Here is a 24,883-nt window from a genome sequence, read left to right on the forward strand (position 1 = left end):
TATTCACAGACAAAATGTTTCTGTGGACTTCTGACTTCACTTTATATCAATGATGAGGATTAATGGGCCCATCCCAGAATAAGCCATGACACTACCTCCACTGTGTTTCACAGATGAGCTGGTATGTTTGAGATCATGTGCAGATCCTTTCTTTCTCTTTAGCTTTTCCATCACTCTTCACCTGGTTAATAGTGGTTTTCATCTTCTGGAACAGTCTCTGTACTTTTGCTGTGAACAGTATATTGTGATGCCTTCACTTCTGCCCTCTGATTCTTGGTGCTGATGTCACCAACAGCTGTTTTTTTTTATTACAGCACTCATAATGTTTCTGTTGTGTAAAAACTTGGATATTAAGGAAATAAAAGCTGAAATAATGATATTTTGTCTCATAATGATCTTTTCATGTCATTTTTTTATGTTTTTAGTCTACAGCAGAAATAATGGGATTGACCTCACTGTTCCAGTACTTTTGAGGGCACTGTATTCGTCTTTCTCTCTGTAGAAGAGAGGTCTTACATCAGCTGTATCGAGGACGGTGTAAAGGTGTGAAATTATGGATATCACACAACTTTCTCCTATTAGAGATAAATCACATGTTCTAATATTAGACTCAAAAGCTGCTAGAAATACAGTGGCTCACAAAAGTATTCATACCCTTTCAACTCTTCCACATTTTGTCACATTACAACCGTAAACTTTTAGGATTTAAAGTGATAGACAACAACAAAGTTTTGCATAAGTGTGAAGTGAAATGAAAATGATACACGGTTTTCAAAAAAATGATTAAATAAAAATCTGAAAAATGTGACATGCAAAAATATTCAACCCCCTATACTCTAAAACCCCTAAAATAAAATCCAGTGCAGTCAACTGCCTTCAGAAGTCACTTAATTAGAGTGCAGCTGTGTGTAATTTAGTCTCAGTATAAATACAGCTGTTCTGTGAAGGCCTCAGTGGTTTATTAGTGAACACTAGTGAACAAACAGCATCATGAAAACCAAGGAACTCACCAGACAGATCAGAGATAAAGTTGTGGAGAAGCATTTCTGCTCCACTTCACACTTATGCAATATTTTGTGTTTGACTATCTCTTAAAATCTCAATAAAATACATTTAATGTTGTGGTTGTAAAGTGACAAAATGTGGAAAAGTTCAAGGGGTATAAATACTTTTGCAAGCCACTGTTAATGATCAATGTTATATCTGGCCAAGATTTTCAGATTGATCAATTATAACATATGTAGTGTATACTGACCTGAAATCTTTGGAGCTTGATCCTGCGATCAGCTGGCAGAGACAGCAGCACCTCTGGTTTTCGGTCTTGGAGAATTGTATTACTCTTTTCATTTTTCCCTGGTTGCCTAATGCAAATGAGAAAAGAGTAGAATTCTATCCTATGCTTGTGTAATAAAGTGCTGCAGCAATAACAAAGCTTCATTTAAAATAATTCATCACACTGGATCAGACCGTATATATCACCAGCATGTATAACCAGATATACTGTATTTTTTTTGCACTATAAGGATAATTTAAATACTTTAATTTTCCCCCATATCTTCGGTGCTCCTTATGTATGAATTCTATCAGTCAGGTATTAAGGAGCAGTAAAGACACTCCGCTGAAGTACAGAGTTATACAGGAGATTCAGTTCAGTTCTCCAGCAGCATTAGCATTAGCTCCTAGCCACATTAAGCGCTAGCTCTTTCGCCATTCAGAGGTGAGTATATTGGACTGTAGTTTGCATGTTTACCTTATTAAATTAAGCTACGTAGGATGAACCGCTAGCTAATATCACCCTGGCTTACTTAATCTAAGCTTACTGTAAATAAACAGAAGCACTTTACTCAACCAAATAAACAGTGAGAAATATGCGTAGATTAACATCCAGCACTAGTTTGAATTACAGTTTTGTATACTTAACTTAGCTTATTTTAACAGGTCTTGCCGCTGAAAGGCAAAAACGGGCACACCCCTGTTCCTTACTAGTGTCGCGTAATGCTCCTTATAATACAGTGCACCTTACGTACGAAAATAGGCCAAAAAAATAAGCGTTTATTGAAAGTGCGTCTTATGATCCGGCGCGCCTTATAGTCCCTTAAATACAGTACATTTTGAGTCCAGCCCTATTCACACAGGATATTTCCACACATCGCAAAACTTCAGTAAGAAGATCATTAGGAATAATACTAGAGAGATCTGGCAGTACCCTCGAGTACACTGGGGAGAACAGGATGCAGTCAGTGTGCAGACGAAAGGCTTGGAGTTAAACTGAGAGATGAGCAGCTGCAGGGTGATTTCAGCTGTGCCATACTGGTCTGGTCTGAACGTGACTGTAAAGTCCGTCTTCCCATTAGCTGGGATGACTCCTAGAATCACAAACAGAAGAAAGAGAAGAAGCGTATTAAACATGAGTTTACATCATTTTAATATATTATAGTTAATTATATTGTTTATATATTATTGATTTTTATACAGGTGCTCAGGAATTAATCAAGAATGATCGTTAACACACAACAAAGAATCCAATAGACAGACAACTGAACAAATTCATCTCCAACACATCCTTTACGGCTGTCCACAAACCTCTATCTTATACTCTTATATAGCAGGTTTATTTAAGCTTTACCTGACAATGGCTGTATGGTGAATGCCTCATGAGGCTGCAAGCAGTGAACCTGGAACTCAAAGTCTATTGGACAGCTGCAGCTCAAAGGAATCACATGAGCGATGCTTCAAAACAAAAGGAACAGTGTAGTACTATTAGTGAAAACCTATAAACAACATTCAAACTTAAAAACACATTTTTGCTTAGTGGAGGAAGGGAATTAGGAATCCATATTGGAATCCAATATGTAAAGATTGTTTAATTGCTAATACTATTTAATTTTTCTTCAATATAACACATTTATAATGCTCTTCATCATATGTGAACATTGTTTCACTCATTTAAGTCTTTTTTTTACTGTTCCAGTAGCTAAAACTGGAGAACCCAGAGAACACTACAAGTTTTGTCACATCAGCACTGGTTCCGTGCGCTGGCTGAGCACACTGTGCTGAGTAAACAGACAAGCCAGATGTCTCAGTATGGAGTTATAGAGGTTCCTACTGGTGTCCCGCAATAATAATAATCTCATGCAGCCTGAATATTCCAGTAGATTTTACAGTAGGGTGGGAATTAATAGCACATCCAAGAGCATCCTGCATATTGAGATGGCAGCAGTATGTAGATAAGCACTGTCCTGTTGGACTAGAGCACCAGAATGTGTCTTTACAAAAAGTAGGGTGAGTTACAAATGTTGTAACAAAAATGCAGGAATATTGGAGCGGCATGGGATGAAATATTGCATGTATGGAACACAATTAGGAACCTCTACAAGTCCATGCTGAGATGTTTGGCATGTTGTTTAACACATGAGTTACACACCAGTTCTGAATGTGTATATGGCCCAAATAAGTGCACATTCTAATCATTCACTGATTATCTTTTGAATAGCACTACAATCCCACATTTCTAGACTTTTTCTTCTATTATAAGTGTATGTATGCAGATGTGTGGCCTTGTGCAGCTACTGTATCCCAATTAAACCCAATTCATATAATCAAAGGTCAGCCTTAAACAGGGGACACAGGTACCTGTGACCCAGTGGCACCGCTGGCAGGTAGATGTGGGATGGAATATGCAGATCATCAATCACAGGATACGCATGGACTGGAACCAGCAAGTTTTCCTCTCCCTGATGAGAAAAGTGTACGACATCAAAATGCATCTGAAGCAGATATCATACACATAAATAAATAAATAAATAAATAAATACACACCCCAGTACTCATTTTTCTTTATGTTAAAATACTTTTCAACAAAACGTAGAGAACTCTATAGAGAACACAATCTACACTGGTCTCCACACACTTACTGTTGCTCAATGTAACATACTGAAAAATAAAATTTAGAATAGGGAATGTACAAAGCTTTTCTTTCATGTGTATTTGTATATTTGTGTAACTCATGTTTACAGTATTGTATTGGTCACGGACATCCCTGTCCAGGTGTCCACATTATTTTACACAATGTTATACATTTACAAATTCTGTTTATGTAAAAAAGTATTTTAAGAATACACCAATACAACAAAACATAAATTACATTTTACTATTGCATATGATATTATATGGCACACCCCTAACTAACATATTAAAAACAAAATTGATCAGATTTGTAACAGAAGTCAGTAATCTAGAATGTCATGATAATAATAATACACTCCATATATCTCCATATATCCAGGATTAAAGTAAAATAAATGATACTGCACAGATATAATCTGTCTCTAGTAGATATATAATGGGAAATGAGAACAGTGCGATTTTTTCTTTTGCTAAAAACAGTATAAAAGTAGAACCCTGCTGTGATAATCAGGGGTGGGTGATATGGCGCCATATTTCAGGGTATAATATAATTTGCAATATTTAAAAATGTTGGCGATATTATTGAATCTGATACAATATGGCACACCCCTATTAGTGATTACCCCCAGGATACTTTAGGTGAATACTTTAGGCCTTGTAGCTTCTATACTATGATAAACTGCTTGTTCTGTGTTGGCTGTGTGCTCTCTAATGTTCATGCTATAACAGTTTATTTCTCCATCTATTTATTTCTCACTTCAGCCATTTTCTCCATATTTAGTTGCTAATGCCCTGGCTAAAATTAATCCACGAAAAGCCACTGGAGAAGATGGGCTGGACCCCTTTTTATTGCGTCTCGCAGCCCCAATTATTTTAGAAAACATTTTATAGATTTTTAATCTCTCAGTTTTATCTTGCAGAATTCCCAGGGTCTGGAAAACAGCTCATGTAATTCATCTGCTTAAAGGTGGTGAGACAACAGAGTTAAATAATTATAGACCAATCTCAAAACTGTCGTGTTTAGCAAAGATGTTAGAATCTCTAGTGAACCAACAATTGAAATCATTTCTTCTAGAAAATTCTGTTTTAACTAAATATCAGTCTGGTTTTAGAGAAGGACACAGCACTATCTCTGCTACAACATTGGTTTTAAATGATCTCTATTCAGAAATGGACAAGAAGAAACACTGTGCAGATATTTTTATTGACTTAACAAAAGCCTTCGACACAGTTGATCACTCTCTTCTTTTAAGGAATTTAGAAATGATTGGCTTTGATGAATCTGTTCTGGAATGGATTCAAAACTACCTCACTGACAGAAAACAGTCCATGTCATTGAATAATTTTAAATCAGATTTGGTATCTGTGACTAAAGGCGTCCCAAAAGGTTCAATTTTGGGTCCAGTTCTATTTAATATATACATAAATGATATTGCTGCCTCTGCTTTTACCTCAGACTGCAAAATCCACCTTTATGCAGATGACACAATTTTATATTGCTCAGCTGATTCTGTTCAGGCTGCCACAAGAAAATTACAAAGCTCATTTAATGCCTTACAAGTTGCATTGTATAAGCGCAAACTAGTTTTAAATGCCATGAAAACTAAGTTTATGTTGTTTTCCAGATCTCTAAATACTGATTTTAGCACTGTAAATATTACAACCCTGGGAGGATCCAGCATTGAGTCACAGAGTATAAATATCTTGGCACATGGCTGGATGATAAACTCAGTTTTAAACCACACATAACTAAACTAATCAGTAAATGCAGACAGAAGCTGGGTTATTTTTATAGACCCCCCCCCCCCCCCTCTCCCTCATGCACGCCAGAAAAAGATTAGTTGAGGCAACTTTACTGTCAGTGCTGGACATTATTTATAAACATGCTCTCTCAAATTACTGGACCCAGTGTATCACTCTGCACTGAGGTTCATCACTGGAGATCCATACAGAACTCATCACTGTGAGCTGTACGCCATCTTTAACGGTAAGAAGGGAAACACTGGATGATTTTTATTTATAAGACTCTCTCCGGTCATTTGCCAGAATACATCACTTCATTAATGAGTGTAAAAAACAGTAATTATCAGACTCGCTCCAGTGATTGGATCAGCTGCCAGGTTTAAAGAGTCTTTACTGAACTGTGAAAATCTGTTTTTAGCTACAGAGCAGCACCAGTGAGCTAAAGTTCACTACAGGAAACCCTAAAACTCTAAAACTCAGCTCACTGGTGTCCCTAAATCATTTTAAACTATTAATATCTAACCACCTTCAGACAGCCTCTTCTGTTTTACTTAATCTCATTTATTCTTACTTTTATTTTAGTTCTTCTTTTAGTTTTATTTCCTTTTTTTATTTTGTTTCCTTATTTTATTTTCATTTTATTTATTTTTTATTATTATAGTTATTATATTATTATTTGTATTATTTTTAATATTTTTGTATTTTTGCTTTTTATCTTATTTTGATTTTCTTTTATTGTTATTACTATTATTATTATTATTATTATTATTATTATTGCTTTTATTTTTGTTATTTCATTTATTTATTAGAATTTTTATTGTATTATGTACAAGTTAGTTTTAGCTCATTTTAACCCATTTTTGTTGAATTAGTCTAACCATCTTTTGATCTTAATTTTTTGTCAATTAAACCATACTTAATTATAATCATTAATTTAATTGTATTAATTTTTTGTTATTATTATTATTATTTCTATTTTATTCTAATTCTACTTTTATTCTTTTTATCTATTTTTATATTTTATTTACTGATATTTTACAATATTTAAATTTACGCTTTATTTTCTCTGTTATGTCTATCCCTGTTTCTGTAAATGATCGGCTACATTGAAAATGAGGGCTGCCCTCAATGTACATCCGAGTCAAAATAAAGGTTGATTGATTGATTATTAATTTCAAATCTATATTAAAACATCAAAAGAATGCTTTTTTATTCAGACTTACTTAAGTATCAACTTAACATTTTGCATTTACACTTCTCATACATCTGGTCCCTGGGGGGAATTGTAGAAATGAGATTTTTGAATTTATTTATATTTTGCTGTACTTATGCAGTTACACATGCTGTGTGTATTGTAGTGTGTATTTTGTGCATATGCTGTTGCTGGCACTCAAACGCCATGATTTCTATTTTTCACATTTTGATCATTATAGTACAAATAATTCTATGATGGCTGAAGCAATAGAAATGATCCAAAATTAAACTGAAAAGGTGTAAATCTTGAGGATGCAAGATATGTGGCAATATGAATATTTCTTTTTAGCTTTGTTTATTGTTTTTATTCTCTTTAAATACACAAAAAATAATTAGTAATTTTAGTAAACAATATGAATATTAAGTTATATAAAAGAATTAGCAGTAAATAATTACAGTACCTATTATTGGATGACACTGATTACAGAATGAAGACACATGTTCAGTGGTCTATGGCCTACCTGGCAATGAACCCGGATGCTGTCATAAAAGTACCTCCACTCATCGGGACTGAAGCGCACAGTAATGGTGTAGGAGAGTCCTGGAACGAGTCGATTCTGCAAGAAAACACAGACATTTAAAGAAATATTTACAGGCATCTTCCACTTCCTGATTCTGTCTACAACTGAATCATTTCTCATTAAATGTGTGCTTTTACTCACGATAAGTTATATAAAAATACTAATACTGTGAAAATGCTATATCACACATTTCTTACTAGTAATTTAGGCTAATCGAGTGACAGAACTGTCATATAGTTTACATTTATTATATTTATATAGAACATATATAAAAATAAATAAATATTTGAACAAAAAGCTGAATAAATGTATGTTTCTATTGATTTGCCAAAATACTAAATACAATAATAAGTGACCTACCAGCTGGGCAATATAGCATTTTCTTATATACGTTTGTAGCATGTTAAAAATACTTTTTTAAAAATAAAAAAGCAGGTTGAACATGTAAACGTCAAAACAAATCTGTAAATGTCACACACTGCACTGCACTAAATATAACCAGGACTTTTTATCTTCATAATAAAGTTGCTGAGTGTTTGTATAATTACCTTTTTGGTATACTCAGTGTGAAAGTACTTCGTTTGGGTGGGGAGAATGTGAACGTCGAGCACATCAGAAGAAATATTGATGAGTTTCTAAATAATACAAAAAATATGATTAGTTTGTAGATTTTCTCAGGTGGTAAACTTTGTCATTAGATCATGCATACTGGCAGAAACGTATTTATTGTTTTTACTTTATTCCATGATAAAAGCTCTTGATTATTAAATGGTGTTTTATTGTGTAAGATGAATATTTTAAGTATGTTGAAGGACAGACTTGCTAAGAGTTCAACAATTTAATCTTTGCATCAGATATAAAAGCTTATCCATTCAACACACCAGAGTATAAAACATTACCACCTACTAAAACGATTTAATACATATTTTGTAAATGCACTTTGCTTGGATCAGAAAGGAGTCAGCCGCAATTTTTCCTGCGAAGTTGAGAGCATGAAGTTGTGCAAAGCCCCATGGTATAATAAAGCATTAAGATTTCCTTTTACTGGAAATAAGGGGCCGAACCCAACTCCTGCAAAACAACCCCACACCATAACCGCCCCCCCTCCCCCCTCCCCCCTGGACTTGTTGCACAGGTGCTGCATCCAATCACAGAACACACTGGAGTTCACTGAGCTCCTGAGAGAGACCCGTCTGTAGAACCGTCTGCATGAGTAGGTGCTTGGTCTTATACAACTGTGTTCATGGAAAAGACTGGAACACCCGAGTTCAATTATAGTGTATTATAAAATATCATGTGCAGTATACTTTTTATAATAAATGTCTAAAAACACGTCACATACCAAAACCTTTTTGTAGTTCCTTCCCACCTCAAACCCACGGAAATGAAGCTCTAGTGGGTCCACTTCAACTGTATTATTGCTCCTAAACTTGACATAAACCCCTAAAGAAAAACAAAATAAACAAACAGATGTGGAAAAAGCCAATAATAATGAATTAAAGTAAATTGAAGTACTTTATAGTAGTTATGTACATATTATGATTTTCTGCTCCAATGCGGGGTTCACAAATACATAAAAATATAATACAAAAATAAGATACTGTTTTAAAAATAAAAAACATTTATATAAAACAATATTTGTGACAATATTTGAGACAACCTGGAATAAGTGGTGTGCCATATTGAACTGTATGCAAAAATATTGCCAAACATTTTGAATATCGTTATCACAAAAATACCCTAAAATATGGTGATATTATTTTAGGGTCATATGGGCACTTTTTTTTGTTTGTAGCAAATGGAAAATTCATTCACACTGTTCTCATTTTCCATTACTGTATTAATAACGACAGATTATATCTGTCCAGTGTCATTTATTGTACTTGTAGTGCTTTATTAGTATCATTAGACATGTTGGATCATGGATTCTGTTACAGTCTGCAGAAAATCTTATTTGGGTTGTGCCATATCATATCATATCATATCATATCATATCATATCACCACTGCTACACAGAATAATTTGGGCTTTTTGTTTTTATTTTTACTACCCAGAGTAATAGAAATGCACTGTGTTGTTGTGGATTAAACTAAATGTATATTAGCTAGGTTTATTTGGCTGAGATTCCCTTTACTGTCCGTTTCCTTGGTTCTGTTATAACCAAGAGAATCTAACAGCAGAGGAAAAGTAAACTTTTCACTCTACCGGTCAAAAGTTTTAGAAAACTTTTCATTCTTTTTTTAGATTCTGACCCAGGCCTGTGTGCTTCTCTAATTTAGTCATCTTAGCAATGACTTCTTCACTGCTGCTGCAGATCTATATCTGCAGATCTTAAGAGATCTGGAAATCTGGAGATCTGGGGCCATTTTATCAAAACGTATCAGAAAGAATAAAATTAATCTAGTTGGATTACACTTGAAAAATGTTTTTTTTAAACAGATAATGGGTTATGTTATCCTGAAGATTTGGATCTAGGTTTCCAATCGAGCCTTCATACAGAATTAAATGCTTCAACTCGGTATTTAAAAACGTTATGTAGAAATCTTGGATAATTTTGATACCAAATAACAGGATGATTTTTTATCCCACCTTGAGCGGTGGATTCAAACTGGATTGAGAGTTGAGAACACACTTTGCACAGAAATTACATGAAAATAAACCTGTGTTCTGTAGGTGTGTATTAAAACACATTCAGACATGAAAAAACATATTTTTACAGTGTAACAAAACAGTGATAACCTTTATTCAAATATATTGGCAAAAAAGAAACAACTGTGAATAATTTGTTTTTTTGGGTTTAACAGAAACTTTGCTTCCTTGAGCTAACTACATGTTGAGCCAAAGCAAGCGTGCAACATCATCTGCACCTGCATTATTCTTTACAATATAGCAGCAACACGTAAGGTCCCTCTCTACATTGATGGACTGTGGGCTCTTCCTCAGCCCCAAGATGGAGGTTTTAACTTGATGCAGCCACCTCTTCATCCTGATGGACCGGCTGGACACCTGTGAGAATGAGGAATGCCATGTTAAACCTTTTTTTTACTTGTGATATTTGAAATTATTATTTACCAATTGTGATGTGTTTACAATGTCTTCTAAAACAGATTTATTAACGAATTATTAAGTGTTCAAATAAAAAAATATTTCTTAAAGTGGTTCATTAAAGAAATCTCTAACAGAAAATGTTTAAACATCATTTGTCCAGCAGATGGCCATATAGAAGTGTTTTAAAATAATAGAAAAAAATCCAGATCTAGAAATCCTTATCCTGTGATACCTGGATCAGTTCTATCCAGTCTGAACATGTTTTTAAAAAACGTGGAGAAAACCTGTGAGATTATTTTAATCTTTGATATGAAAAGGGGGGATTTGATTATCTGGAAACATTTAATCAGGATTAAAAGTTTTGAAAAACTTGCCACTAGAGATCAAGAGATAGGGAGATCTGGATCGGGAGATCTAATGTCTGGTTCACACTATACGATTTTGGGCCAGTTTTTCAGTCGCAGACAGTTTTTTACTGATCGCCAAAGGGAAATCGGGGATCATCGCATAATGTGAACCACTGAAAGACGCTCGCCGAACCATCGCTGACTGATCGCAGATGAGTTGCAGATGCCCAGCAAATATTAAACACGTTTACTATCTGACTCAGTCAGCGACTAGGAGTCAGGAGCAGTGGCTACATACAGCCAATGAGATCACATAAAGAAAGAAGGTCCAAAACACACCAGAGCTGTTTATGGAGACTCTGACCACCCTACTATTCCCACTGTTATATCATGAAATGAGTGTTAACCTCTAGATCAGGGGTTGGCAATTAGTTTTGGCCATGGGCCAGATATTTTCCAAGCCATTACGTGGTGGGCCACAAAAAAATCTGTTTTTGGAAAATGAAGCCCAGGAAGAAAATAAAAAATAAATGAATAAACACACCTCTCCTCGCGCAGGGATCGAACCTGAGTCGCCCAGATCGCTGTCCAATATACTACCGCTGCCCCAGCTAGTAAACTGAGTTACTACTGGGAAAAAACACCCTTATAATAAGAAAGGGAGCCCGAGAACGGGTGGAAAAAAGTCACGCCAAGCGCAACAGAGAGACAGGGAACCCGCAGGCCACCTATTGCTGACCTATGACCTAGTCCTCTATAAATGAGGTGAATGAAGCTAAAAGCTAAAAACTTTAAATTAAAAATAATTATGAACTAGTTGTTCTAAATATTTCTTTAATTTCAGAAAGTAGAATAATGTGTAACTAATAGGGGTGTTACGAGACACTAATACCACGAGACGAGACACGATATTGGGTTCACGATAACGAGACGAGACGAGATTTAAAAATTACATTTTAAAGAAAACTTTTTTTTTTTTTTGACAAAATCATATACCGCAAACTTAACAGACTGGTTTCTCTCACACATTGATTCTATAAGGAATTGAAATAAAAATAAATAAATAAAAATACAACTTTTCTAGGTCTTACATAGTGCAAACAATAAGTGCAAACCACAACCAGTCATATTAAGACAATGTTTGTGTTTTTTTTTCTCCTAAATCTCTTGTAATTTAACTATTCATAACCATAGCCAGTCATATTAAGACTATGCTTGAAGTGCAAACAGAGACAGAACATGTTTTAAATACAGTACAGAGCTAAGGGATTAGTACAGCTGCCTATGAAACAGTCACGTGTAGGATTTACTTACAGTATTTATATATGGATTGTGCCTTGTTGGTCAGTCTGTTACCGTTTATTGTATATATATAATTATATTAAATAATTAAGTGCTATATTCTGTAAGGTTGTTTGAAGTGAATGATGTAAAAATATAGAAGAAGAAGAAATGTCTCTCTGGACAGATTTTGTTTACATTTATCCCCTGTCTCTCTGTCGCGCTCGGCGTGACTAGTTTCCGCCCGTTCTCGTTTTTCCACCCGTTCTCGGGCTCCCTATCTCCTTATAAAGGCGTTTTTTTCACGGCCGCGGTACAACACGGGTTCGATCCCGCGTGAGGAGCGGTGTGTTAATTTATTTATTTTTTTCCATACCGCGTCTGCATAGATCTGATTGACTGAAGAGAGCGTTTGGTGATCTTACGCCACACGTGATTGGTCTGTGAGTTTACTGCGCCGCACAATTAAATCCTTCTCAGTAGTTTATCGGTTTGGGTCCGCATTGGACAAGGTTTGGGTCCGGACCGCGGTCCGCCCATTAGTGACCTCTGTTCTATACAAATGCCCGAATTTTCCTCTTCTGCTGAGTGCTGCTCTCACGCTCGCTGCTACTGGGTTGCCAGATCCCTCTTAAAAAGTCCACATTAAACTGTTTTTTTTTTCTCTCCCGCGAGACAGGTTTAAGCTTGACGAGAAATATCGTCACATTTAATCTCGCGAGATCTCGTGGCACGATATCTCGTCACACTCCTAGTAAGTATGTCTGTTTATTTCAGTTTAGGGTGTGTTCTCGTCTGGAGAGAAGCCAGGTGAGTGATTTCCCATGATGAAAATATCTGTAGTTTGTGACCCTGTGTAACCGATCAGTCATGTAGTGTGAAAATCTTAACAAATTCCCCTATAAAAGATTAAAATAATCTCACAGGTTTTCTCCACGTTTTTTAAAAACATGTTCAGACTGGATCGAACTGATCCAGGTATCACAGGATAAGGATTTCTAGATCTGGATTTTTTTCTATTATTTTAAAACACTTCTATATGGCCATCTGCTGGACAAATGATGTTTAAACATTTTCTGTTGGTGGGAAAGAGGTTTCTTTAATGAACCACTTTAAGAAATATTTTTTTATTTGAACACTTAATAATTCGTTAATAAATCCGTTTTAGAAGACATTGTAAACACATCACAATTGGTAAATATATATATATATATATATATATATATATATATATATATATATATATATATATATATATGTATAATTTCAAATATCACAAGTAAAAAAAAGGTTTAACATGGCATTCCTCATTCTCACAGGTGTCCAGCCGGTCCATCAGGATGAAGAGGTGGCTGCATCAAGTTAAAACCTCCATCTTGGGGCTGAGGAAGAGCCCACAGTCCATCAATGTAGAGAGGGACCTTACGTGTTGCTGCTATATTGTAAAGAATAATGCAGGTGCAGATGATGTTGCACGCTTGCTTTGGCTCAACATGTAGTTAGCTCAAGGAAGCAAAGCGTCTTTTTAGGACCTCATTTAACTGTTCATTTGTTCATCTGTGTTCACTGCTCCAAAAGGTGTCATTAACCAGGGTTAGAGTGGGTAACCACCGTCACTAAGTATTATGCCACCTGAGGGCTTTTACTGAAAGTTCTTAAAAAAATGCTCTCCTTAAGGATTCGTGCATCATGCACTGATCCTGACCATCTCACATCACAGTTTGTAATGATTAGGTCAGCATCTCCTACAAAGTGAACATTAATGCTATAAACTTCACTCTAACTGAGACAAACACACTACTGGAAGGTGTGCGCATAAATTACCCAACTACTGTATAATGGGTACATTTAGCACCCCCCGGTTAAGGTAGTGCTTAAACAAGCAAAATCAAACAAAGTGTTTGACTGCAATCACAGAGCTAATGCCACTGGCATTGGCCAGTTAAGAACTGTCAAACAGTGTGATATCCGTGATATCAAAAGTACAAAAAAGACAGACCAAACATACCTTTAGGTTGTCTTTAATTAACCAAGTGCATGAACTCACAACAACATTGTTCTCTGGGCAGCTATCAGCTTCAACTGGCTTTTCTTCTTCTAAGACACTCACAGTAGCTCTCCTCTAGAGCCTCCTACTGGTTCTCAAATACATTACCATTTACACATTCACATTACTACATATTTCCCTCCTCTTAAAGAGTTCACTTAATGAAAAAACAACACACAAAAAAAACGTTTATGATACTGTTTCACAAGAACTAATTTCTTTTTCCATTTGCATTCAGTACAAAGTAGGTAGGCATTTTTTTTCACCTAAATCAGTAAACCTAGAAACAACAAGCTTTTAGCATTAACAATAACATGAACATAACAATTGTGTCCTCTCTTGTTTCTTTCGTTTTCAGTTCTCTCTCTCTTTCTTTTTCTTTTTTTTTTTTTACTGTTCATAGTCCTGTAAGTGAGTAGGCTTCCTTACAGTCCTTTGAGAGCGACGCAATGTTGTTTCACCACTCTGAGAATCGTGAGTCCTGACACTGGCACTCACGGATTGTCCCTGCGGATGTGGAATCTCAGAGTCCTTGACAAAGTCCTTTGTCTGTTCCTTTTCTGAGATTGTGACAGTTTCAGCTATGTCTGTTTCTAACGACAGTGGATTTGAAAGTCTGTCTGACATATTCCTCTCTGAGATCTGACTGTTCTCAGCTCCAGCCAAAATCTGATCCACATGTCTTCGTACAATTTTGCCATCACCCAGTCTGACCTTGTAGGATACTGGACCCGTCACTTCTTCAATGAGTCCTCGAATCCATTTAGGACCATGACTGAAATTCCTTGTCATTACCACAACTCCTTGTTCAAATTCTCGACCCTGGCATTGCTTGTCGTGACTCTTCTTCTGTTTATCCTGTTTCTCAATCACCCTCCTCTTTAAGTCTGGATGCACCAGGTCTAAGGTTGACCTAAGTTTTCTACCTTGTAACATCTCTGCAGGTGACTTCCCTGTCGTAGACTGCGGTGTAATCCTGTAACTGAACAACACTCGAGCCACTTTTGTAGAGATGCTGCCTTCTCCAGCTTTTTTCATCATGGTCTTGAACATCTGAACTGCTCTTTCTGCAAGACCATTTGAGGAGGCATGGAAGGGAGCAGAAGTCACGTGTGTAATTCCGTTCTTTATCATGAATTCTTTAAACTCTGCACTCATAAAGCAAGCACCATTATCTGAAACTATCATTTCTGGTAGTCCTTGGATGCTAAAACTTTTGCGCAGACACTCAATGGTAACAGAGGAGGTAGCTGAATGTACAGGATAGACATCTAACCATTTGGAATGAGCATCAATGACTATGAGAAACATTTGTCCCATAAACGGTCCTGCATAGTCGATGTGCAATCGTCTCCATGGTTTGTCCGGCCACTCCCAGGGGTGAAGTGGGGCTACAGCTGGACATTTTTGCATTTCCTGACACTTTGAACATCTTTTCACTGTAGCTTCAATATCCAGGTCAAGCTTTGGCCACCAGAAATAACTTCTGGCTAGGGCCTTCATTCGGGTAACTCCAGGATGGCATTGATGTAATTGGTTCAGGAGATCTTGGCGTCCCCTATTTGGCACCACCACACGTGCACCCCACAAGATGCAACCATCTTGGACACTCAGTTCATCTTTTCTAACAGCAAACGGCATAAACTGAGGATCCATCCTCTGCTCTGGCCAGCCTCTCATTATGTATTCTCTGACCCTGGACAAAACAGTATCTTTGGTTGTCCACTTGCACACATCACTATCAGACACCAGTGCTATTTCCTCCATCATTAGAACTCTGTCTTCCTGTTCCTTTACCACTTCTGAACATGGAAGTGGCAATCTGCTCAGAGCGTCAGCATTGCCATGATCTTTGCCTGGCTTGTAGATAATGACATACTCATAAGCTCGCAGTGCTACTGACCACCGTTGTACTCTTGGCGATACCATCTGAGGAACAGCTTTCATTTCATTGAAAAGGGACAGAAGGGGCTTGTGATCAGTGCAAATGGTAAACTTTCTACCATACAAGTACTTGTGAAATCGCTGCAGTCCAAACATCACAGCAAGTCCTTCCTTGTCCAATTGCGAATAATTTCGCTCCGCTGGTGTTAGTGTTCGCGACATGAAACTAATGGGCCTTTCTTCCCCATTGGACATTCGATGTGACAACACAGCCCCAACCCTGTAGGGTGATGCATCACATGAGAGAATGAGATCCTTCTGACTGTCATAATGCACTAACACGTCTGATGACTGCATGAGCTTTTTAGACTTCTCAAAAGCAGCTTCTTGCTCTTTTCCCCAGTGCCAGTTGGTGTCTTTTCTCAGTAGCTGATGTAGAGGAGCTAACAAAGTTGACAGATTTGGTAGAAATCTGTTGTAATAGTTTAACAATCCAAGATACGCCTTGAGCTCTGTCACATTTGTTGGTGAAGGTGCTTCCTGAATGGCCCTGACCTTATTCTGCAGTGGGTGCAGTCCTGTAGAATCCACTTTATGTCCAAGGAACTCTGCTTCTTTGCCCATGAACGAGCATTTGCTCCGTTTTAGCCGCAAGCCTGCTTCTTCTAACCTTGTTAGAACTTCACTTAGGGTTTTGAGGTGTTCCTGGTCATTCTTGCCCGTCAGTAGAATGTCATCAAGATACACTGCTACATTGGGGATTCCCTGCAGTAATCCCTCCATGATTCGTTGGAAAATTGCAGGACTGGAGGACACTCCAAAAGGAAGTCGATTCACTGCAAACAGACCCTTGTGCGTACTAATAGTGACATAAGGTTTGGATTCTTCATCTAGAGTCACTTGTTGATAGGCATGACTTAGGTCTAACTTGGTAAACTTCTCACCACCTGCCAACTTCTCAAAGAGATCCTCAACTCTTGGAATCGGATACTGCTCTAACTTGGATACTCGGTTGACCGTTAATTTGTAATCACCACAAATTCTCACTGACTTGTCCGGTTTTAAAACTGGAACAATAGGCGCTGCCCATTCTGAGAATTTCACAGGTTCTAGAATGTTTTCCTCTACTAGCCTATCTATCTCTGCCTCTACTTTCTGCTTCATTGCATAGGGAACGGGTCTTGGTTTGAAAAACCTTGGAACAGCTTCTTTGTCAACATGGATTTTTGCGGGAGGACCCTTCCATGTCCCCAATCCTTCCTTGAACACCATGTCATGCTCTGCCAGTACATCCTGCACTGTCTGTGTAGTCTCAGTAAGTTGGTTTAAAGAACACCAGTCTACAGCCAGTTCTCTGATCCACCCACGCCCTAATAAATTTGGACCCTTTTCTTCCCTCCCCCTGCAGGCCTGGAGTGATCGACAGGTAACTTTGCTCTGCACATTTTTTTTATGTGTCCCACTTTTTTACATTTGTGGCATTTTTCCTTTGCAAACCGGCACTCTGTCGCCATGTGTTCACCTCCACATCGGTAGCAAACAGTACGTGAGCGATTTCCATCTCGCGCTTTTCCATCTCTCCTGCAAAGAACTTGCACACCATCTCCCGCTTGTCTGCCACGACACTGTGAGACTTACTCTGTCCTTTAGAAGCAGTCTCTATTGCTTGAGCAAGCTTCAGGGCTTTGTCATATGTTAGCTCAGCCTCCGCTAACAATCTACGTTGCATGCGATCATCTTCAATACCGCAAACAAGCCTGTCCCTCAACATTTCTGTCAGCTTATCTCCATAATTGCAGTGTTGAGCCAGTTCACGAAGTACAGCCACATATTCAGAAACACTTTCTTTTGGTTTCCTATTCCTTGAATTGAACTTGAAACGCTGTACTATCTCACTTGGCTTGGGGTTGTAATGCTCTTTCAGCAGTTCCACCAGCTCATCATAAGTTTTCTCCCCTGGTTTGGTAGGACTTAACAAGTTTCTCATGAGGCCGTAGGCTTGACTTCCCACCGAGCTAAGAAGAATTGCACGTTTCTTAGCAGCATCTGTAATCTCATTTGCCTCGAAGAAATGTGATAACACTTCACAATACTCCTCCCAGGACTGATTTCCATTATCAAAACGAGTGAGAGTTCCTACCATAGCTGCCATGCTCCTGATGTCTTGCAAAAAAAAACCTTGCAGAGTCCTCTTCCAAAAAAAAAGGTCCAAAGAGCTGAATTATTGTCCACTGCTCAACACACCAGTTTCCTCGTCGCCAGATGTGATATCCGTGATATCAAAAGTACAAAAAAGACAGACCAAACATACCTTTAGGTTGTCTTTAATTAACCAAGTGCATGAACTCACAACAACATTGTTCTCTGGGCAGCTATCAGCTTCAACTGGCTTTTCTTCTTCTAAGACACTCACAGTAGCTCTCCTCTAGAGCCTCCTACTGGTTCTCAAATACATTACCATTTACACATTCACATTACTACAAACAGATCAAACTAAGATGGAAAAACTTAAAGCAGAAAGCCTGTAAAGACAACTCTAAAGCAAAACACCCCCAAACTGGGAAAAAGCTCTACAAACAAGTGGAATTTACTGATACAATAATGGATATCATTGGCAGAATAAAATCTCAGGCTTTACATGGAATTTTGCCTGTTAAAGAGGGTGAATCAGGACCTACCAACACAGAAAATGACAGTGGGAACTGTGAACCTGTAAAAGTAAAAATAAATGTTTACTAATAGATCTTGCTGATTTTCTGTTAAACCCAAAAAATAAAATTATGCACAATTGTTTCTTTTCTGCCAAAATATTTGAATAAAGGTTATCATTGTTTTATTATACTGTAAAAATATGTTTTAAATGCTATAAAACATGTTTACCGTGTTTTAAACTTTCATGTAATTTCTGTGCAAAGTGTGTTCTCAACTCTGTCAATGCAGTTTGAATCCACCTCTCAAAGTGGGATAAAAATCATCCTGTTATTTGGTATCAAATTATCCAAGATTTCTACATAACGTTTTTAAATAATCCTGAATGATAGCTCGATTGGATTATGAAATCCGGAACCAAATCTTCAGGATGAAATAACCCATTATCTGTTAAAAAACTGGCCCCTTGGAGATCTGGATCTGGAAATCTAAAGAGATCTAAAGAGATCTGGATTAAAGGCGGTAGTTGGTCAGTGTGCTCTGTGTGTGGCAGCAGCTGATAGTACTGAGTGCTGGACCTACTGGTTGGTAGCGGGTGCTGAGAGCCGGTCCTCCTGCTCTCCTCCAGCAGCTGTCTGAGGGGCGGCGCGCTGCTCCTCCTCCCCTCACTCTTACTGAGCGCTGCGGACGCCTGGAGCACAACCTCCATCTTTCACCTCCCTCACACACACACACACACACACCTCCTCACACACACCTCCTCACACACACACACACACACACCTCCTCACACACACCTCCTCACACACACACACACACACACACCTCCTCACACACACCTCCTCACACACACACACCTCCTCACACACACACACCTCCTCACACACACACCTCCTCACACACACACACACACACCTCCTCACACACACACACACACACACACCTCCTCACACACACACACCTCCTCACACACACACACACCTCCTCACACACACACCTCCTCACACACACACACACCTCCTCACACACACACACACCTCCTCACACACACACACACACCTCCTCACGCACACCCACACACACACCTCCTCACACACACACACCTCCTCACACACACACCTCCTCACACACACACACCTCCTCACACACACCTCCTCACACACACACACACACACACACACCTCCTCACACACACACCTCCTCACACACAGACCTCCTCACACACAGAACTCCTCACACACACACACACACCTCCTCACACACACACAGACCTCCTCACACACACACCTCCTCACACACAAACACCTCACACACACACAGACCTCCTCACACACACCTCCTCACACACAAACACCTCCTCACACACACACAGACCTCCTCACACACACACCTCCTCACACACAAACACCTCCTCACACACACACACAGACCTCCTCACACACACACCTCCTCACACACAAACACTTCCTCACACACACACACCTTCTAACACAAACACACACAGACCTCCTCACACACAGAACTCCTCACACACACACAAAACAAAACTCCTCACACACACAGAACTCCTCACACACGGACCTCCTCACACACACACAGACCTCCTCACACACGGACCTCCTCACACACGGACCTCCTCACACACACAAAACTCCTCATATTACTCCTCACACACACAGAGACTCACACACAGGCTCACAGCGGCTCCTCCGCTCTGTAAACACTCCGTCACCACAGCAACGCGGCCAGAGAGCCTCTACAGCGGAGATCACCCACTTACAGAAACCCGGCCAGAGAGCCGAATATAATTACATACAGTATAGGGTTTATATGCAGCATTTAAGCAAATGTGTAAATAATGTATTAATAAATGTTATATACTGAAAACTATACTTAAGTTCTCAAAACCGAATAATATCTAATGTTTCAGTACCGAAAACATACTATTTAAAGATTTTAGACTCCAGTTATAAGCTTTGGTGCTCTGGCTGTATCTCCAACATCAGCTTTACTGTAGAAATGGAGAGATATGGTCTTCTTTGCTTATTCTAGACAAGTGATTTGTAAATATTTTTAAACTGTTTTTAGCTGTTTTAGCGCCATTCATCTCTATTGATCTTGCACTCACTCGCGGGTTCCCTCTAGCGGTCCGCACTCATTTAAAGATATGGGGCCAGGCTGTGGAGTCTCTCCATAAACCGGCTCTTCAGCTTTTCAAAATAAAAGTCTGAAACAGGTAAAGCTGCGTCACCACCAGCTGTTCTGCTGCGTCCTAAAACTTTTGTTACTCCTCCTTTCTCCTCCTCCACTCCTGAAGCAGTGCAGAGAAGGAGCACTAAAGTTAGAAACACAACGCTTTCCTAATAGATACGGCCATGCTTTTAACTGTGGAGGTTAAACTGCTGCTCACTGCATTCAATTTCTAAAATTGTATAACATTTTTGCCATATAAAAGTCAGATAAAAGTGGACGCCTTGTGTTTTATTATGCATTTGTATATCTTTTTATCGGTTAATAATAAGCAAATATATTTTTCCTACAGTCACGTAAGCAATACAAATTTATAATTGTACATAAATAATTCATTCATTAAATGTGTGCTTGTGTGCAACATGGTACTGGTGTATTTTATCCCGATTCTGGTATTTATGCCAAATATTTATTAGAATTTATTTATTAGAGTTAGTTTATATACAAAGCCAAAATAAGGGTCCTCCACTGTCATAACTATGAGATAGTAAATCATAAATTTGAGACACTAATTTATAATTATGAGATACTTAAGACATTATGACTTACTATCTTATATTTGATTAGGTATTCCTTAGTTTTATTATGACTTAGTGGAGGACCCTTATTTTTTACAAGTTGTGGAAATGAGCTTCCAGTGGTAACTTCAGAGGCGGTTCTTTAATTAGGCAAACCCAGAGCCATAGAGAGAGAAATAAAGAAAGTGTGTGTTATTGTTTGTTTTATATAAATATAAAATAAGTAAATAATGAATACAAAATATAACAACTTTAATACAATCATCTTTCTCATCTTCATTTTATATTAAATAATAATAATAATAATAAAATGTAGATAATATTTCCAAAATGTTTAATTGTATTCATGTATTAAATGCAATCATGTCTCAATTTTCTTATTCTCTTCCTGCTTTTGTATTCCCCAGGGTTCATTCTTCCGAACTACACAAGTAAACCCCATTTTATGTAATCTGTGCTGATTCTTTGGTTTATTTACATGTGCAATGTACTATTTTCATTTAGTTGATTTACATGTGTTCTGTACTTTGTTTTTCTGTATGTAGCCTCTCTATATTCTGATATCAGTCTTTAAAGTTATATATCATCTCATGTTTGTTGTAAAAATAATAAAGCTGTTGCAAATAATGTGGTTCCTCTTTCTTAATCCAAATAATTCTGCATGAAATATTCAGGTGGTGACTTAAGAATATTTGCAGATCTTTGTATCCTTTGATTAAATTATTTTTGCAGTAAACTCTAAATATATGCAAGCCAAAACTTCTCCATCTTCTTTTGAACCTAAAATTTTACTTGTAGTGACTGCATTTGCACAGTGTCATGAAATTAATATTAATTAACATACAAATTTAGCCTATAAAAACTCTCTTATGGATTACAATATTGGATTCACACAGAATAACATAAGCCTTAAATAAGTCAATATATGGTCACAATAATCCTCAATGAATTATCTATGTATAATGAAAAAAAAAAAAATATATATATATATATATATATATATATATATATATATATATATATATATATATATATATATATATATATTATTTGATTATACATAGATAATTAATTGAGGATTATTTATATATTATTATTAGTGCCCCAAAATCGCAATTCTGTCTCTGTGTTTATGGGCTCAAATTGCCCACCAAGAACTTCCTGGAACTATCTGTGTCACTCCCCGATCTGTACCCCCTGCCCGATCTGTACGCACGCATGCGCACTGCAAACTGAGCGAGATGAGCAGGGGCACAGATCGGGTAGGTAATGCCAAGGTGTACTTCCGCCCACACTGTCGCAAACAGCTCGTACACTGTGGTGTCAAAATTAAGGATTTTAAGTTTTACAGAGCTGTGCAGAGTACATTTTCGTTAAGTTCAGCATTCACGCCATCCTCCAACGAAGGAATGGGCAAGGAAAGTGTGTGTGTGTGTGCGTGTGTGTGTGTGTGTTGAGAGAGATATGGGTTCGCTCTCATGCTTTTTCTGAGAGTAAAATAAACTGATATTTTGATGAATGTGTTGTACCTGTTATTTATAATAATTTGCTGTGTATTTTAAGAATAAAAAGAATTTTTAAATGTGAAGTAATTTACAGACTTGGTATATGTAACAAAAAATAAATAAAAACACCGCAGGCTCACACATTTTAACAGATTATTTTTAAACACCTATCTGTCTATATAGAATTCAGAAAACGGAAGTTAAGCTTGATCAGCGATCTCACAGCGCCGACAACTGTTGACAGCCGTAGCTGCCCGATCTGCGCCCCCTGCTCAGTGTGTAGTGCGCATGCGTGCGCATGCGGCACAAATCGGGCAGGGGGTACAGATCGGGGAGTGACACCTAGGCCTTTGCCTAGGGCCTCGACCAAATCTGTCCTCCATAGGGGCCCCCAAATCTGACCATCCCAGCTACAGTAAATACACCAAAAACAATGTTAATTTGTTACTTATGTAAAGTAAAGAAAAAAACATTTCTATTAAAAAAACAACAGAAATATCAGTAGAATACCGAATTAATGTCTAAATACTAATTGTCCAAACACACATACCCCCCCCCTGTTGCTTGCATTGAACTAGTCCATAATATGATGACGTAGCAATGTGCGACACGACGTGACCAAAACAGCGGGAACTGTACGCGACTAGAGTGAGAGCTGAGAAAATGAAGCGGAGTTATGGAAGTGGTTCTGCTAAACGAAAGAAACGGACAGAGAGCAAAAGAATCGCAGATGCACGGCCAAAATTCACCTCCTTTTTTACACCTCCTGGACCGATCAGTGTTTTTGGGGCCGATTCCGATCGCCGATACCGATATTGGGAGGGGCCAAATGCCACATTAATGCCACACAGGTGTCAGGCAAACCCGGTACAGATTCCCCTCATTACATCCACGCCCAAGCAAACACTGGTAATTTACGCTGCTAGTAAATGAACACAAGAGTGTTTGTAACCCAGATATAAATACTGTGGAACCTACTATGGGTAGATGTCAGGATTAATTGTAAAATATAAGAAATTGCTACATTTAAATATACCTTACTACACAGTCACTGTAAATGAAATAATAAAAGCAATTGAATTTCAGCTAAATCCTAATTATATATAACTGTAAATTAGTATTGGACCTTGTAATCAATTAACAATTAATTATTCTTAGTAATAAAAAATATATATATTTTTATTAATTTCACTTCCTCTGTACTAAAGAGTGTTAGCCAATCAAATTCAGGCCCCTCCTACTACACTCACCACATAAGCTTCAGTACGAACTCCTCCTTCCTCTTTTCTCCGTGTGGTTCATCCAGCACAGACATGCAGCTGAATTTTCTGTTTTATTAAACTAGAAAAAATAAAGTAAAGTTACTCAATTAAATTATATTCGAGTGATAAACTGCATTTAAAGAGCCCTGGAACCCCCCTTCTACACTTCATGTGTTACTGAGCTTTGGTAAGACATATTTACTGAATTAAGGGGATGTTACAAATAGTTCTGTTTATAAAACAGTGATATTAACCTGAAACGGTGTTTATTTTAGCTAATTTTTCATATTAAACGCAAGATGTTGGAATTACTAAGCAGTTTATAGAATGTATTTTCAGAGCTCTGTGTGCGCACGTGAAAATTCTACGTTTCGGCCACTTGGTGGCGCCTGTTGCCCATGTTTTTAGCACATGTTGGTTAAAGCTATCCTGTGCTGCTGTTTTCTGCTGAACAGTCACATTTATATGGTCAAGCAAACATGTTTATGTTCTAAATACATAATATTGTTCTAATAATCATTATAAAAATGTTTAGTTAAAAGTTATATACTTATACAAATGGTTTATGTGTGAAATTATTAATATCTTTAATAATTAATTTGGTTATTATTGTCATAATATATGACATATTTGAACAATGTGTATATACATTTCTCTTCTGATCCGAG

The 24,883-nt window shown here is 37.6% G+C and overlaps 2 protein-coding genes across 11 annotated transcripts in view; both read right to left on the reverse strand.

Moving 5' to 3' along the window:
* cfap221 (cilia and flagella associated protein 221) overlaps positions 1-20,470 on the reverse strand; it is a 32,090-nt gene extending 11,620 nt beyond the window's left edge. The window contains exons 1-11 of one of the 10 annotated variants that reach the window (XM_049470007.1): positions 20,314-20,470; positions 20,033-20,202; positions 19,888-19,931; positions 19,263-19,661; positions 8,767-8,867; positions 7,973-8,059; positions 7,365-7,460; positions 3,634-3,734; positions 2,627-2,730; positions 2,207-2,366; positions 1,256-1,361 (exon numbers count right to left, since the gene is read on the reverse strand). In XM_049470007.1, coding sequence (XP_049325964.1) covers positions 1,256-1,361; positions 2,207-2,366; positions 2,627-2,730; positions 3,634-3,734; positions 7,365-7,460; positions 7,973-8,059; positions 8,767-8,867; positions 19,263-19,389 — 882 coding nt within the window. In that variant the 5' untranslated portion in view covers positions 19,390-19,661; positions 19,888-19,931; positions 20,033-20,202; positions 20,314-20,470. Of the gene's footprint in view, positions 1-1,255; positions 1,362-2,206; positions 2,367-2,626; positions 2,731-3,633; positions 3,735-7,364; positions 7,461-7,972; positions 8,060-8,766; positions 8,868-10,291; positions 10,439-19,262; positions 19,662-19,799; positions 19,834-19,887; positions 19,986-20,032 lie in introns of those variants that run through there. The other 9 variants (XM_049470006.1, XM_049470005.1, XM_049470001.1 and 6 more) reach the window with 9 other exon arrangements.
* Positions 17,368-19,251, reverse strand: LOC125785828 (uncharacterized). Its single transcript, XM_049470008.1, has one exon. The coding sequence runs from the start codon at positions 18,181-18,183 to the stop codon at positions 17,482-17,484; it is 702 nt and encodes a 233-aa protein (XP_049325965.1). The 5' UTR covers positions 18,184-19,251; the 3' UTR covers positions 17,368-17,481.
* Positions 20,471-24,883: the final 4,413 nt, after the last annotated feature.

The sequence above is a fragment of the Astyanax mexicanus genome, chromosome 21, assembly GCF_023375975.1.
Source record: "Astyanax mexicanus isolate ESR-SI-001 chromosome 21, AstMex3_surface, whole genome shotgun sequence".
Lineage (NCBI taxonomy): Eukaryota > Metazoa > Chordata > Actinopteri > Characiformes > Acestrorhamphidae > Astyanax > Astyanax mexicanus.

Bases quoted from the DNA above. Each gene is read 5' to 3' on its own strand.
- LOC125785828 (XM_049470008.1), bottom strand. From the start codon at position 18,183: ATGGCAGCTATGGTAGGAACTCTCACTCGTTTTGATAATGGAAATCAG.